This window comes from Trachemys scripta, chromosome 2 (assembly GCF_013100865.1).
Source record: "Trachemys scripta elegans isolate TJP31775 chromosome 2, CAS_Tse_1.0, whole genome shotgun sequence".
Classification (NCBI taxonomy): domain Eukaryota; kingdom Metazoa; phylum Chordata; order Testudines; family Emydidae; genus Trachemys; species Trachemys scripta.
The window spans coordinates 59,129,563-59,146,173 of record NC_048299.1 but is presented as its reverse complement, the minus strand read 5'-3'; the positions used below and the strand labels follow the sequence as shown (position 1 = coordinate 59,146,173).

The following is a 16,611-nucleotide window of genomic DNA, read 5'->3' as shown; positions in this document are numbered from 1 at the left end:
GCTTGTCTTTAGCACTCAGATGCCCAACTCCCAATGGGGTCTAAACCCAAATAAATCCGTTTTACCCTGCATAAAACTTATGCAGGGCAAACTCATAAATTGTTCGCCCTCTATAACACTGATAGAGAGATATGCACAGTTGTTTGCTCCCCCAGGTATTAATACATACTCTGAGTAAATTACTAAATAAAAAGTGATTTTATTAAATACAGACAGTAGGATTTAAGTGGTTCAAAGTAGTAACAGACAGAACAAAGTAAGTCACAAGCAAAATAAAATAAAATGCGCAAATCTATGCCTAATCAAACTGAATACAGATAATCTCACCCTCAGAGATGCTTCAGTAAGTTTTTCTCAGACTGGACACCTTCCAGGCCTGGGCACAATTCTTTCCCCTGGTGCAGCTCTTGTTGCAGCTCAGGTGATAGCTAGGGGATTCTTCATGATGGCTCCTCTCCCTCTCTCTTCTCTTCCCCCCTTTATATATCTTTTGCATAAGGCGGGAACTCTTTGTCTCTCTGGGTTTCCACCCCCCCTCACTGGAAAAGCACCAGGTTAAAGATGGATTCCAGTTCAGGTGACATGATCACATGTCACTGCAAGACTTCATTACTCACTTGCCAGCACACACATATACAGGAAGACTCACAGGTAAATACAGCCATCTGCAGACAATGGGAGTCATCAAGATTCCAAACCATCATTAATGGTCCATACTTTACACAATTACAATAGGCCCTCAGAGTTACATTTTATATTTCTAGTTTTAGATACAAGAGTGGTACATTTATACAAATCAGATGATCACACTCAGTAGATTATAAGCTTTGTAATGATACCTTACAAGAGACCTTTTGCATGAGGCATATCCCAGTTACTTACATTCACTTATTACCGTATTTTCTCTAAAACTATCCCAGTTACATTATATTGACTTATTATCAAGTTTTTATAAAACCATATAGACTGCACAACGTCACATGGAGCCTGAGTTTAGACAGGTTGTAATTGGTGGGAGTAATGAACCATGGGAGAGGAAAAGGGAATGCCAAAGATATGGAATAGAATCAGGCAGTTTCTTGGATTGTAAGTCTTGATGGATCCAGTAAGAATACTTTTCTTTTAATGTATATTGATTGTTTACAAACTAGAACATTTTGAGGATTTTCTTCACCAGATGTCTAGTGCAAATGCTCATGGAAACCAAACTTCAAATACCCAGTATTCTAGTAAGCAAGCTTTAAAATCCGTTCTCTGAGTGTTCAAGCTAGTAAAACTTGATTGCACAAATTTAATAGGCATGAAATACAAAAGGGGGGAAACATGTCAACAAAAACTCATTTAAAAATTTAAATGAATAATCAAAGAAAACATTTCACAGCACTTTCCTATCACTAATACAAACTCACTTATAACCTGAGGAAAAATAGACTTCCGAAGTCAGGGGCTCAGTTCCATAATGTACAGAGCACCTCCTGCCAATCTCTGTGTGCCCCTAAATCCCATATAAGGGCCTCATATTACAATGAGTTGTCCATGGACAGACCCCTTCGTGGAACCCAACTTACTTCAGTGGGAATCTTGTGCCCTTTACCTTGCAGGATTGGGGCATGAATCATATGGGAGTTGAAGGTACTCAGCATGTGGTAGGATCAAGCCCTTAATCTATCGGATTCAGTGTAAGATACTTTAACAACCGTTGCTAATGCTCTGATGATGATGAGAGGTGGCAGGTGTAGAAATGAGATGGAAGAATTAGTTTTTTCGCTAGCTGCATAATAGTTGTCTAAAGCTCTGTACATTTCCTTTAAACAGATGCTCTAAAAGTAATCAATTTCTCACAGTAACAATTGCCTGCTGTTCTACTTGTCATGAGTCTTTACAAACAGCCATCAAACTTGCTCTGTTGAAAGGCACCTTATTACTTTCCTAGTAAATTTCCTGATTAAAAACATAAATATCATGGCAAATGTGTGTGCCATGATTCAAAAATGAATTTATATATAGTATAAAGAAAAATCTCAAGATTTAGAGTAGATAGCATGACAGTGACACACTAGATCATGCCTAGTATCCGCTGGAAAAGATGAGTTTTGAAAAAGCTAGTTAGCTGCTCCATTAGAACAGGCAACTCTCCCGTAGCAAATGGAAATGTTCTGAAGTTAATCCAATGTCTGTGGGCTCACAATCTTCACAGTAATTAAACCGCATTTACAAACATTATCTGTATTCCACTTGGGATGGTCATAAAGTATACACCAATCTGTGAATATCTAAAATGAAAATTAAGATCCCAATGATAGACCTCCTGTTTGTAAATGTAGTGTATTAAATTAATACAAGCCCTAATCTAGTAAAAATATATATTTGGCTTCTGAAGTGTGGGAACGCACATGGGACTGCAGAATCCTTGGTTTGTTAGACTCAGAAACCAGTTATTGAGGCCCTTAATTTTCTGAAGATAATATGCTCTGTATATGAGTCTCCCTGGATTGTTTATGCAGATTTTGCACTGGAAGTATGCCAGTGCAATATGCCTGCATTGCACCCAAGCATCTGGCTCATTTTCTCTAGAAAAGACACTTCATAACTTATTAACGCTTATGATACAAAATATATTGCCAATATTCCAGCCAGCCCTAGTTTCACTAGGAGTTGGGAGATTACAGAACAAGATTAATTTGCAGTTTTTCCTGTGACCCTGGTCATAGAATATCAGGGTTGGAGGGGACCTCAGAAGGTCATAAGCAGTATGGTCCTTAGAATTTACCATACTGCGGCTGTGGCAGTTCTTTTAAAATTTAAATTTCCTGTATTTGTATGTTAGTTATTTCATGATGTGACACACATTTTTCTTCAGCATCTACCTATTATTTTGCTCATAGAACATTATGTGATCGCATTAAGAAACACTGGTGACCTTCAAACTGAGGATTTGATTTTAAGCAATACTGTATATTATCAAGGGGATGTTTACTTGATTTCACCTAATGAAATGACTGTTATCCAGGTTTGCTGGATCTGTAATTATTTTGTTCATTTTTAATGTATATTCTAATTATGTTACTTTGCAAAAATGCAGTATTTGTTTTGCATTACTTGAATTGTGATATAATTCAAAAGTTTAAATAAAGTTTAAAAAATAATTTGTCCTCAACGTACAGAATGTGATACTGTGCTGTGTGGTGTAAAATCAGCTTCCCTTCCCTTATATACTACCTGAAGGGGTGTTCCAAAGAGGATGGAGCTCGGCTGTTCTCAGTGGTGGCAGACGACAGAACAAGGAGCAATGGTCTCAAGTTGCAGTGGGGGAGGTCCAGGTTGGATATCAGGAAAAACTATTTCACTAGGAGGGTGGTGAAACACTGGAATGCGTTACCTAGAGAGGTGGTGGAGTCTCCTTCCTTGGAGGTTTTTAAGGCCCGGCTTGACAAAGCCCTGGCTGGGATGATTTAGCTGGGAATTGGTCCTGCTTTGAGCAGGGGGTTGGACTAGATGACCTCTTGAGGTCCCTTCCAACTCTAATATTCTATGATTCTATGATATGTACCTTCTAAAGGAGAACCGGAGTGAAGCTCATAATTAAATAACAAAAACCTATGGTGTATCCCCTTTTTAGCAAGACTTTAACAGCTGAATGGTGTGGTGTAAGGTCCCGCGTAAGTAAAATATCATTACTTTTACAAAATATGCCACACAACATCTGTTAACATAATATGAAGTATCAAAAAAATTAAAATGCTCTTGTCAAATATATGAACAAAGCACATTTTGTGATACGTTATCCTTGCTCTTTTTTGCTGTGTTTGCTGAACTAAGTCGCTAATTCACAAAATGCAGTAATTCACTGTCTTGCAGCTGCTTAGGGTGAATAAATGAGGTTCTACTACTAATCAATTTGTTAGAAAATAAGATCAATCATAATTGTTGTTTTGTTTTATACCATCATAGACGTGTAGGACTGGAAGGGACCTCAATAGGTCATCTAGTCCAATCCCCTGCACTCAAGGCAGGACTAAGTAATAGTGCTAGACCGTCCCTGATAGGTGTTTGGAGGTTTTTAAGAACAGATTAGACAATAAGGGAGATTCCACAACCTCCCTAGGCAATTTGTTCCAAAGTGATTAATCGCCCTGACAGGAAGTTTCTCCTAATGTCCAACCTAAACCCCCCTTGCTGCAATTCAAGCCCATTGCTGCTTGTCCTATCCTCAGAGGTTAACAAGAACAATTTTTCACCCTCCTCTTTGTAACAACCTTTTATGTACTTGAAAACTGTTATGATGTCCCCTCTGTCTTCTCTTCTCCAGGCTAAACAAACCTAATTTTTTTCTTCATAGGTCGTTTTCTAGACCTTCAATCATTTTTGTTGCTCTTCTCTGGACTTTCTCCAATTTGTCCACATCCTTCCTGAAATGTGGTGCCCAGAACTGGACACAGTACTCCAGCTGAGGCCTAATCAGTGTGGAGTAGAGTGGAAGAATTACTTGCTTCCAGCACTCCTGCTAATACATCCCAGAATGATGTCTGTCTTTTTTTTTTTTTTTTTTTTTTTTTTGGCAACAGTGTTATGCTGTTGACTCATTTAGCTTGTGACCCATTATAGCCCCCCAGATCCCTTTCTGTAGTACTCCTCTTTATGCAATCATTTCCCATTTTGTACATATGCAATAGATTGTTCCTTCCTATTTACTTCGGCCCATTTCTCCAGTTTGTTTAGATCATTTTGAATTTTAACCCTATCCTCCAAAGCACTCGCAACCCCTCCTAGTGTGGTATCGTCTGCAAACTTTATATATGTTCTGTCCATGTCATTATCTAAATCATTTATGAAGATATTTAAAAAGAACCAGGCCCAAATTGAAATATGTTCTGGTATATTCTACCTTAAAATTCACTTTATTGCTTATACAGTGAGTTAATTAGCAGATAACCTATATACATAATCCTAAACTGAGTAATGGTGGGGGTTTTATTGCTGTTAATCTTGTCCTTCCTCCGCCCCACTTGTCAAGTAATGCATGAAGTTAAATTGTAATCTCATCAAGGCAGGGACTATGTGGTTTGTATTTGTTCTTTAAAGCACCTAACACGTTTTTGAGCACTGTTGAAATACCTAGAGGCTGGTAAACTACCTGGGCCTGTTATCTGTTCAGTGTAGATTTCAATCAGTAGTATTCCATGGCTTAAGTGAACTCCTAAAATGTCACCACTCAGAATTGCATACTATCAGGTAGGGGGTGTGTGTGTGTGTGTGTGTGTGTGTGTGTGTGTGAAAAAATGGAGTACGGGAAGTTGTATAGAAAATTCAGGAGCGCTGTCCCCCTTTTGAACTCAGTCATAAGTCTTTAGTACTCTCAGGGAAGATGTGGTATAGAGTAATTGCCTGGTGTCTCTTTAGGGGAACTGTGAAATACTGTATTTAAGGAGATTATAGTAAGTATTGTGTTTATGGTGTGATGGTAAGAAATCACTCGGAAAACTGATTTTAAATGGCTTAATAAAGGAACTAATATGGAACTGTGTTTGGTGGAATGTGACAGTGGATTAGACTGGTGTTCTCTGCTGTCTGACACCAGGCTATACAGACTTTTGTTCTGAGAAGGAATAAAGCTGTGCAAGAGTTGACATTGTAAAGTAGGAGGCAGTGTTTGAATAGAAGAAATAGGCTATTGTGCTTTATAAGTGAGGTGGAGAAGATTGAACAGACTAGCACATTTCTGTTGAGTAGGTCAGAGAAATGCGTTTTTATAAAGTGAAGAAGTAGATACATTTATTGGGGGGGTGGGGGGCGGGATAGCATCCATTTGTGATTGGTACAGCTAGGAATCTGTTCACATGTGGAAACGGTTCTTCAGCAGTGTGGGTGATTTAAAATGGTGAGCAGAAATATGTGGTGCTAGAAGATAGGAGGTTGCCCATCAGTGAGTGTGCCTGAGGGCCCAACGTTGCAAACCCTCTCTGTTTGGAACGCCCAGCAACTAGCTGAGTACTTAGCATAAAGAGTTTGCAGGATTGGGCCTTTCATCTTGTTCCCCTGGAAAATCTAGGTAGGATTGGATGGAAGAGTGGTCCTAGCCCTCCTGAGGAAACTCTGGCTGCAGGGGACCTCTAGGAGGCCACTCAGCTGGTGGCTCTAGGATTGTTTCTCTAGATTTGTATCTGCCTGTCATGCTCCTTCCTTTTATTGGCTTCTCCATTTTTCTCTTTGCTGCCTCTGTTCTGCAGCAGAGAGAGAGTACTCAGGGTAAATAGGAGCACTTTCTTATAATACAAGAAGAGGGAGAACATCCAATAAAATTGAAAGACAATGGGAGCAGGATCATGCCCACTGTCTTTCAAGTCAATGGGAGTTTTGCTGTTGACTTCATTGGGGGCAGGATCAGTCCAAGTAAGTTTAAGTTTAAAATTGATAAAAGCAAGTTTTTATTACACAATGTATAATTAAACCATGGAACTCATTGCCATAGAACATCACTGAGTTTTATAAAAACTTTCACTTCATCTTTTAACTTACAACACACATACATTTACTTCAAATTCTGTATCTCTGATTTGAGGTATCCAGCATTTCAAATGTGTTTTATAATGTTTCTTTTGTAAGGCATTTCAGCTTACCTTTAAAGAGTTTGAAAAGGAATGCAGTGGAGTGATAGGAAGTTAACCCAGATCAATGATAATGCGTGTAAAATAGAATGTGAAAGTGATTAGAAGAGTGATATGTTGCATACAATAAATAAGAGCATTAAAATACGATTTGTGAAATAAAAACTGCAACTCCATTTGTATGCATCCTCAGTCATTTAATCTAGCCCTTCCCGCATCTCATGTTAACTGTGCTCATAGTACAAGGCTAAGGTAAAACTGGGCGAATGAGGTGTCTTAGGCTTGGCCTATACTACGGAGTTAGGTTGACACAAGGCAGCTTATGTCGACCTATGTCAGTGTCTACACTACAGCCTTGCTCCCGCCGATGTAAGTACCCTACTACACCAATATCATAACTCCACCTCCAGGAGAGGCGTAGGGCTTATGTCAGTGTAGTTAGGGTGACATGAACACTGTTTCTTACATCAGCTGTTGGCTGTCTTGTCAATTTCAGGGCTGGGGAGCTCCCCAGCCTGGCTGCTGTCAGGTCTCAACTACAAGACAGGCTTGGGCTGCCACTCCAGCTTCCCACCGGGAGCCCTGCTGCCCCCCAGGGTCCTGGGACTCCAGGTACAGATTTCTCCGCTGAAGGCAAGAAGCTCCCAGCAGGGAGCTGTGTGGAGCTGAGCGCCCTGGCTCTCACCCCCCCATACACACTTCCCCTCTTCAGTCGATGGAAGCACTCCTGGTGTGGACTTGCACCACCAACAGAAGGAGGGTAGTGTGGACATCAGCCACTGCAGTGCCTATAAGTGGACCTAACCAAGGTTGACTTGATTGTAGTGTAGACTTGTCCTTAGTCATTGGAATTCTCTGATGCATGGTGGACACTGTCCCCCACCTTTGCCTTTTTAGGTTGTGTCCTTGAAGATAATTAAGGTAAGATGGCTTTTCATTTACTTCATCTGATGAGGTTTATTAAATGTTTGATTTAGTTGTTTTTTTTCTTCCATACAAAATAGCACAGTGTTCTCTAGGGCTCCAGTCCTGCATTGTGATCCATGTGAGCAGTTGACAGCACCCCAGGACTTCAGCAATCTGCCCACGCAGATCACCTTGCAGGACTGGGGGCTAAGACGTTTATATTATAGCTGTCTGAAAATAAACGGAGTGGTGTGTCTCTGTGGGAAGTCATTTAACTGTGTTGTCCTTAAAAGACTTGTTTCAAAATTAATCATTGCCATTATAGATATGTTTTTACACTCCCAATCCTGATCACATTAAAATCAGTGAGGACAGGAGGGAGGCCGCTAGTGTACGGGGACCATATTCAGGAAAGCATTTAGTGCATGTCCTGTTGGAGTCAATGGAATTGGGACCTGAGAATAGGAGGCTTCAGTTTTGACACAGGACTCTTAGTTGGTTAGCTGTACTTCAGAGTCAAAGGGTATAAGAGGATTTGAGCTAGATTAACTCCATTGCAGTAGATGAAACTGAACTCTGCAGGGCCATTATTTTTAACAAAATTTAATCAGGTTTTGAAGTACTTCTTGAGTTAGAACTATTTCTGGTACCAAATTAATCTGGTTGTATTTTTCTACATTCTCTTTTCTTTTCCGATAACTGGATAGAATGGAGGATGTCCTGTAAGTTTGTAACCACCTAAAATAGGCACAAAATAGATGGAATGAAAACAAGAGAGCATGGGGGAAATGTTCTTGTGTTGCATCCCTGTTGGTCCTTGTGTTGCCTCTTGCAAGTTCTTTGAAGCATGGACCCATTTTGCTGTATATCTTCAAGATGCCTACTACGCTTCTGAACACTGCATAAAGCTTAATTATAGTAGTAATAATATGGAAAGTGTAATCTCTGATAGTTACTATGCTGCTCAGTAGCCCTGGTTTTGCATGTCAGTGGGAGTTTCCAAGAACAGCGGTGTTTGTTGCCATGTGAAAATTCTTGGATTTCTACTTGGATTTCAGAGCCTGACCTTTCAGATATAAAACTAAGCTTTGTAAAATAAATAAATAAATGCCCCAAAAAATCTCAGGAATGTATGGGTACATTGTTTTATAATATATTTTTTTCCTCATCTGCACAATGTTTAAGGTTTCTAGACAGTTGTTTCTGAATGATTGAGCTTTCACAGAAACAGTTAGAGATTTCTAAATTCCACGCAGATCAAAAATTGTCTGAAGGTGTGGGGAGTTTTTTGGGGGGAGAGGTTCTTTTTTTTGTTTTTTAAAGAAAATAAAAGAACCAAGCTGACTTCCATCTGATGTTGTGCTGTCTGCGTAACTTCTGAAGCTCCAGAAACTGGGATGTCTAAACTTTTTTAATTGAAGGGAGTGGTGGGGGGGAAGCTAGATTGATTTAAATGAATCTGAGGCAGAACATGTCTTTGTATTGTATTTTCTGGGCATTATAGTTTAACCCCTCTGAATATCCCATTTACAGTAGAATGGAGAAGAGAGGATTAAATAACTCCTGTCAAGGATAGCAATCTTTTAATCTTCTAGCTATCTTGCTAGAGGTGTCTGTTAATAGAAGGTAGGACACCTCTTTTAGGAACCTCAGATGAGTATTTTGAAAAAGTTTGATATAATTTACACATTTTAGTTGATGGAATACAGTTAAAAGTTCCTTTAACTTCACTGACAGGACTGAATCCTTTATCATAGACCCCAGAAGATGTGGTAATGAAGTATGTAATCATTTCTTAGAAAAATCTTGTGGTCTCTTGATATTTTTAGGGCATGATTCTGGTACCCTTTCTCACGTTGAATAGCATCTTACTTCAGTGGGACTTAAGGACATGATTAAGTGCTTTGCTGAGTTGGGGTGATTTGCTAAATTGGGGACATATTAAGGTGCTACTCAACATGAGTAAAGGGGGCAGAATCGCTCCTCCCTCTTAATGTCCCCCCCACCCCATCTTCTGAATGTGACAGTTCTGGTAATTGATTTTTTAAAATATATCCTTGACCTTCACAGGTGCATTGGAACTGATACAGAATAAAATCGGGGTATCCTTTTAATCCATGCAAGAGCTTTAAGCTCAACAAATTCATGCTAGAAATAAAGCATGCATTTTTAATCGTGAGGGGTAATTAACCATTGAAACAACTTTCTAGGGACCGGAAGGATTCTCCATTTCTTGAAGTCCTTTTTAAGTCAAGACTGGATTTCCTTTCTAAAAGATGTATGTGATCACTGAAATAAAGTTATGGACTCAATACAGAAATGATTGGGTGAGGTTCTGTGACTTGTGTTATGCAGGAGGTCAGACTGGATGATTTTAATAGTCTCTTCTGTCCTTAAATAACATTTCATAGATTTTACTTCCACCATGTAAAGTACTTGGTTAGTTGTGATCCCAGTTTACCAGCCATGAGTCTGACTAGACACTAAAACTGACTTATTAATAGCAAGATTAGAAAACGGAGGTAATTAGTTATTATAGGTGGGGTTGGGAGCATGACTTCTTATTAAGGTTGCCTGATAACATCCCATTATAAGACTGGTTTTCAGTTGTTTATAACTTTGCCAAACTTTAACTGATTGGTCTGAAATTTTCCATGTTGGAGATCTGTCTCAAGCAGAAGTTTTTGAACATTTTTAGCCAAAACAGTTGCGTTGTTTCTGAGAACAAGGCTAGGGAAAAAGATCATCTTGTTTTGCCCATTTTAAAAAATTCTGGTGTCTTTTTCTTAGAAAAGCTGTATCTGCCCCCGTGCTTTGGAGCAGGGACTTGAAATTTGCAGGAGGGGGATCTTTGTGACAAGGATGTGCCTTTTGCTATCCCTGATAAAACTACCCAAGTTATAAGCTTTTGAAAAATTGCAGTTCAGACATGCTCAGTCGAGACTTGCTAGAGCATTACAGCTAAAATCTTGGAAGATTCTTTTCTCATTGAACATGCTTGAACCTCTTGCAGCTACTAGTGTTGACCAGACCGTGCATGTACCATCAACACAGAGTGACATAGCGTGGTCCAGCCATGGTCCAAAGTTGGACTGCCCCTGTAACGGCTGCTCCATGCCAGGGTGGAGCCAGTCTCTCCTGTGCTCTCAGTGATATCTCACCCCTGCTGGCACCCAGACAGTGTGGAGGAGGAAGCTGTCTGATTCAAATGCAGAGGGGACAAAAAACCAAGCGGGGTGGGGTGAGGGAGGAAAAGGAGTAGATTGGGACAAGGAGATTGTTGGAGGTAGGATTGGGAGGTTGGGGAGGCAAATTAATTCTGGTATTTTTTAGCATTTGAGTGCTTGACTTCGCAACCCCTTAATAATTTTCTTTTAATGGTTTCTTTTTTTTTTTGCGTATAATTAGACAACCTTGTCTACTAGCCAATAATTTCAATCTTACACCCTTAGGCATGCCACTGGATGGACCACAAATATCTTTTTTTGGTACTTACTGCAGTCCTTGTTTGGGAATTGGCTATTCTGTGACTCAATTACTTTAATGGGGCTATGCTTGTTAGTCAGCAATAGACTCTGAAGCTAGTGGGGCAGATTCTCAGCTGGTGTAACTTGTCATAGCTCCGTTGAAGTCAGTGACAACTGACCCACCAGCTGAGGATATCCCCTTATGTTTGCAAGATCAGTTGATTTGTTTTCAAATCACAAAGGAGTCTTATATTTGTCTGAAGTTATTTGGCTTTTATTTAAACAATTGCCTTGACTGACGTTTTTGCTGGAAATGATGAAGATGAACCAAGAATTCACTAAATATTGTGGGATTTAAATTGTTCCAAACTGATAATTACAGTCATGCTGCTACCAGATAACAAAAGAGAACATCATAATTTGAGGAGGATACTCATACTGAAACCACGTATACTTTATAATAAAAGCTTCTTACAAAGATTGCCGGGCATACAATTAAGACTGTTGTTTTATCAGCTGCAGTGTTTATGCTATTAATACTCTTTTTTTTTTTTTTTTTTTAATTTCAGAACAATAAATCTAAACAATAATTTACTGCAACAAGTGCTAGGAAGAAAACATGAGGTACTGTGTATCTTGACAGAAAAGATAGTAACAACTCAAAAGTGTTTGGTATCTGAACATATTCAGACAGAAGCAAAATATGGTGGCATGGTGGGACTCCATACAAAAATTGTAAAGGTAAAAAACAAAACAACCCACCAACCATGCAGCACACACAAATATTTCTTCAGCATCATTAGATGTCTTCAAAACCTCAGTTATGGTATTAAACAATAATTGAAAAAAATTCCACTTTTTTTTCCTCCTGATTTTGGACAAACCATATTATAACTGATCATATCCTGCCCTTGATTTAATAATTGATCTAATAGATCTGTTCCTTCTCTAACTGCTAGAGCTAAGCACATAATTGGCAGTGAACGTTATCCAATTAATTTAGCCCTTTTTCCTCCATATGAATTTTCTGAGAACAGATCAGTTTCCTCATATATATTTATTTGGCAATTTTTGTCAATATTTTAAACTGTATCTGTTGCAAATAGTTCTCCACAACTTGTGGACCACAAGTATTTGATACATTGTTTAGTTGTCATTGATCAGTAGAGTTCTCTAGTTAGATGAGAGTGCAGGCTCTTCTGGTGTGAATCTAGAACCTGGTTTCCATGAATACTCTTGACCTGTGATTCAGCGTTAAAAGAAATGGCACATTAAAGGGGCAAGAGCACAGATGAAGCCAATTCATTTAAAAATTCAAGTGACTATTTGGAAACCAGGTTTTGCCATGTCACCCAGCTCCATGGAGTACTAGGATCCTAATTGTTTACCATTTTTCTTCTGGTACGTTACAAGTGCTTCTGAAATGACTGTCTAACAAACTGAGGCAAAATCATCTGAACTACCAACAAATCCCCACTGTAGGGGGATCCTCCACTGGCATAAAGCTGGCAGAGCTAGCTCTGCTAACCTGCTCCACCAGCCTGGTTGTAAAGAGGGTGGGGATGAGCAGGAGGAGTGTCAGGATGGGTGGGCAGGGCGCAGCAGCAGTATGGCAAAGCGAGGACCAGTTTTCCACTGGTGTCATGGGACTTTACACCAGGAGCATAAGTGAAAGCTGCCCCCTGCACACGCTGGGGCTGGGAGGCTGAGGGTTGAGGAGCTGCTCTTGTCTCCTGCCACAGGGCAGAGCTCAGACACGGAGAGCTTTGCTGGCATAAATGTTCGCAGACATCTAATATCACATGTGATCTTGACTCGGGCTAGGGTGACCAGACAGCAAATGTGAAAAATTGGGACAGGATGGGGGTAATAGGAGCCTATATAAGAAAAAAAAAAAAAACCAAAAATCAGGACTATCCCTATAAAATCGGGACATCTGGTCACCCTAACTCAGGCACAGTGGAGAATTGAGCTAATTCTTTTCCTAATCTAATTTGGGTGTTACCCTGAAGTTCATTTTGTGTGCAAGCTGCTCTGTAGTTGAATCAAATAAACAGTGGATGAATATGTCCCTCAGGTTTCAGTGAGCGAAAATGGGAATGTGAGAAAGGATTCCAATGTGGTGTTAGAGATTCCTGCCCCCACCGCGATTGCCTATGGCGTAATTGAACTGTATATAAAGCGTGATGGTCAGTTCGGTAAGTATGATGTCCATTTTCTTTTACATGTAGCTCTGATATGGAAAAGAGCCACCTCCTCAAGTAAAGCCTTTCATTCATCTGCAGGCTTACAGCACCTGGTTCTTCATTGCCCTGCATCTTGCATAGTCATTTACACCAGTGCAAAATGGGCATAAAATGCTGCTACGACATCTCTACCCTGATATAACGCGACCCGATATAACACGAATTCGGATATAACACGGTAAAGCAGTGCTCCGGGGGGGGAGGGGGCTGCGCACGCTGGTGGATCAAAGCAAGTTCTATATAACGGGGTTTCACCTATAACGCGGTAAGATTTTTTTTTGGCTCCTGAGGACAGCGTTAGATCGAAGTAGAGGTGTATTTTGATTTAGTAGCATTTTACGCGCTCTTCGCACTCCCTTTTCACTATTCTAAATAACTACATAAGATGCAGGGCAACAGTCAATCAAATATTGTCTGTCTGTACAACATTTGATTAGAAAAATTGATGACGAAATAAAGTGTGAGGCTGATAGTTCATGAACTTTACTGATTTACATTCAAATGAATATAGATCAGCTCAGAAAAGTGACTGTAAAAATGTCCTTGCCATGTTCAGTCTTTGTCTCTTGGTTACTCCAGATCAAATTCGCTGAGATTACAAGTAAAAATACATTGGGGTTGGGGATTTTGGTTTGGTTTGCTGGGTTTTTTGGTTTGTTGTTTTGTAACTCCCTGCTCTGGACATTCCATCTGGGCTCTTCCTCTTTGTGTATCATCACTACGACTCTCAGACCCATGTGAGGTTACTGATTATAATGTGCAAGAAGGAAAGAACCCAGGTTGGGTGTGCAGTGCAGGCAGTTAGAAGAGTTTAAGTGCATCCGAGATGAACTGGTAGATGTCCTTAAGGTGCAATTGAGATGTAAATCTACAATGCATCTCATTTGGGTCTGTTACAGGAGATGATGACAGCTGGAATCTAGACCGACTTTTGAATCTCCTGATGAGTTTGTAGGACTGGCAGTAGTAGTAATTTTTATTTATTAATTTATTATTATTATTATTTGTAAACAAAATGTATTTGGCCTAAAGTCGTCAAGATGCGATGAACAGGAAAATTCCCTAAGGCTGTACATTTTTATAGTCACTTTTCAGAAATGAACTGCATTTCCCAGTTAACTACACTGCTTGCTGTATCCGGTGTTAATAAGTCAGGCTAACAGTGTGTATTAAAATATTATTTAGGAAAAGTTTGTAGCTGGGAATCTCTCCCTGGGAATATCCTGTGTTCTGTCAGCTGGTTGGTTTGTGTGTGTGTGTGTGTGTGTGTGTTCACTGATGTCTGTCTTCACTGCTGACTGACCCTATTTTCATTTTAATTATCTAATCTTTCCATCTTCACAAACAACATATGTCTCATGTTGGACCTCATAAACACCATATGTCTAGTGTCTGGGTTTTTTTTTTTTTTTTTTTTTTTTTAATATTTGTTGTAGTTATCATCCATCCCTTCCCTTCCTTTCAGTGGGCAGGGAAACCAGTGGGACTGATTGCAGAGTAAGGTACTCTTCAGCAAGAGTAAGAGTGGAATTAATGTCTGGTTAGGAATAGAAGAGTTACCATACTGGGTAAGACCAGAGGTCCATCTAGTCCAATGTCCTTCCTCTGATAGTGGCTGGTGCTAGCTGCTTCGGAGGGACATGGAAGGATCCCCATAATAGATGATGATTATGGAATAACCTGCACATGAGTTTTGTTTTGTTCTCATTTCTGTCAGTGGTTGGCTTACGCCCTAAGGCATGAGAGTCTGTCTGTCTGTCTCTCTCTCTCTCTCTCTCTCATTAAAATATATATACCTTGATATAATGCGACCTGATATAACACGGTTAAGCAGCGCTCCGGGGGGAGGGGCTGCGCACTCCAGTGGATCAAAGCATGTTCAATATAACGTGGTTTCACCTATAATGCAGTAAGATTTTTTTTTTTTTTTTTTTTTGGCTCCTGAGGACAGCGTTATATCGAGGTAGAGGTGTATATATAAATAAAAACATGATCATGGAGGGTCTTAGCTATAAAAATGTCTAATCCTTTTCTGAATCCTGCTGAACCCTTTACCACAGTGATTTTGTGTGTCTCTGTGTGTTCCACAGGTTAATTATGCACTGAATGTAAAAACTCTCTTTTAAAGGATTTAATTTTTTTCTTGCCTTTTGATTTCATTATGTTCCCTTGTTCTTGTGTTACGAGAGAGGATAAATAGTAGCACCTGGCTGATTTGCTTTGTACCATTCATTGTTTTATATATCTTTGACATGTCTCCCCTTAATCATCTTAATCTCTCTGCTTCTCATCATTTTCATTGCTCATCTCTGGATCTCTTCTGTTTCTACCAGCATTTTTGAGATAAGGTGACAAGAACTGATCACTGTGCTCTAGGAGAGGGTGCAGCATTGATTTTATATAATGGCATTATGATATTTTGACTTTCCAGTCCTCCCTGCCCTCACCCCCACCTCTATAAAGGGTCATGGAAATGTAATGTGCTATAAAAATAATGAACAATAGTAACAATACAAACTTCCATAGCCTTGTTTGCTTTTGAATCCAGATCTGTTATGGGATTTGACAGTTGTGACTGCCTCACTTATTTTCACATGATGCTGTGTATGTATTTCAGTCACTGGCCTCATTCTCCTGTAAAGGGCAGTTAGTGTGTGGTGTGGGTTTTTTGTGATGGCTTCTCCCTTCAGTTGTGCATATGTAAATCTCGTTAACAGTAATGGAAGTAACACAAGCACATTGAGACAAGACTATACTCCTTAGTCAGTAATGCCTTGGCTGCTGCCCTTGCTGGGAAAGGCTTTTATTTGTGTTCATCTTTCTGTTCCTCTAGAACTTGCTTTCCTCTTTACATTATTTTACAGGTTACAGCAGCTTTCTGAAAGATTGCTTTTTTCCCTCTTTCTGTAGCAGAGATTTCTTTTCCCCCTCGCCCTTTGAAATACTTGTTTACTTTTGGACTTTCCTCTCTTTGTCACATACTATTTTAAAATCCTTTTTTTCGTCTACCCATTTGTTTTGCTACAAAATGTCATGGATAGTATATGGTTCAATATCTTTTTGGGCCGTTAAATTTTGTAATAACATACAGGGTCTTGGATTATTTTACATATATTATTCTTTAGGGCAGGGCCTAATGGTCTGAGCATAGGTCTGGAAGTTACAAACTTGTACATTCTAATCCTGGCTCTGACAGTGGCTCCCTTTGTGTCCTTAATCTCTGCCTCGGTTTCCCCATCTGTAAAATGAAACTTGCTTAACTCTCCGTGTAATTACTGTTTGTGAAGAACTGTAAAGCTGAACATTGATGGGTAGACAGTACTCTTTCTAGCAATAGTCTTCTATATGATGAGCCCCATTGTGCCCTCTGAATTGAGTGGAGAAGGG

At 39.6% G+C, this 16,611-nt stretch overlaps 1 protein-coding gene across 1 annotated transcript in view; it reads left to right on the top strand.

Annotated features, from left to right (window-relative positions):
* The window catches only part of GSDME (gasdermin E), a gene marked incomplete in the record, with an annotated part of 41,519 nt that overhangs the window by 16,251 nt on the left and 8,657 nt on the right, over positions 1-16,611 (top strand). Inside the window, 2 exon segments of the mRNA XM_034760650.1 lie at positions 11,548-11,719; positions 13,056-13,176. Coding sequence (XP_034616541.1) covers positions 11,548-11,719; positions 13,056-13,176 — 293 coding nt within the window.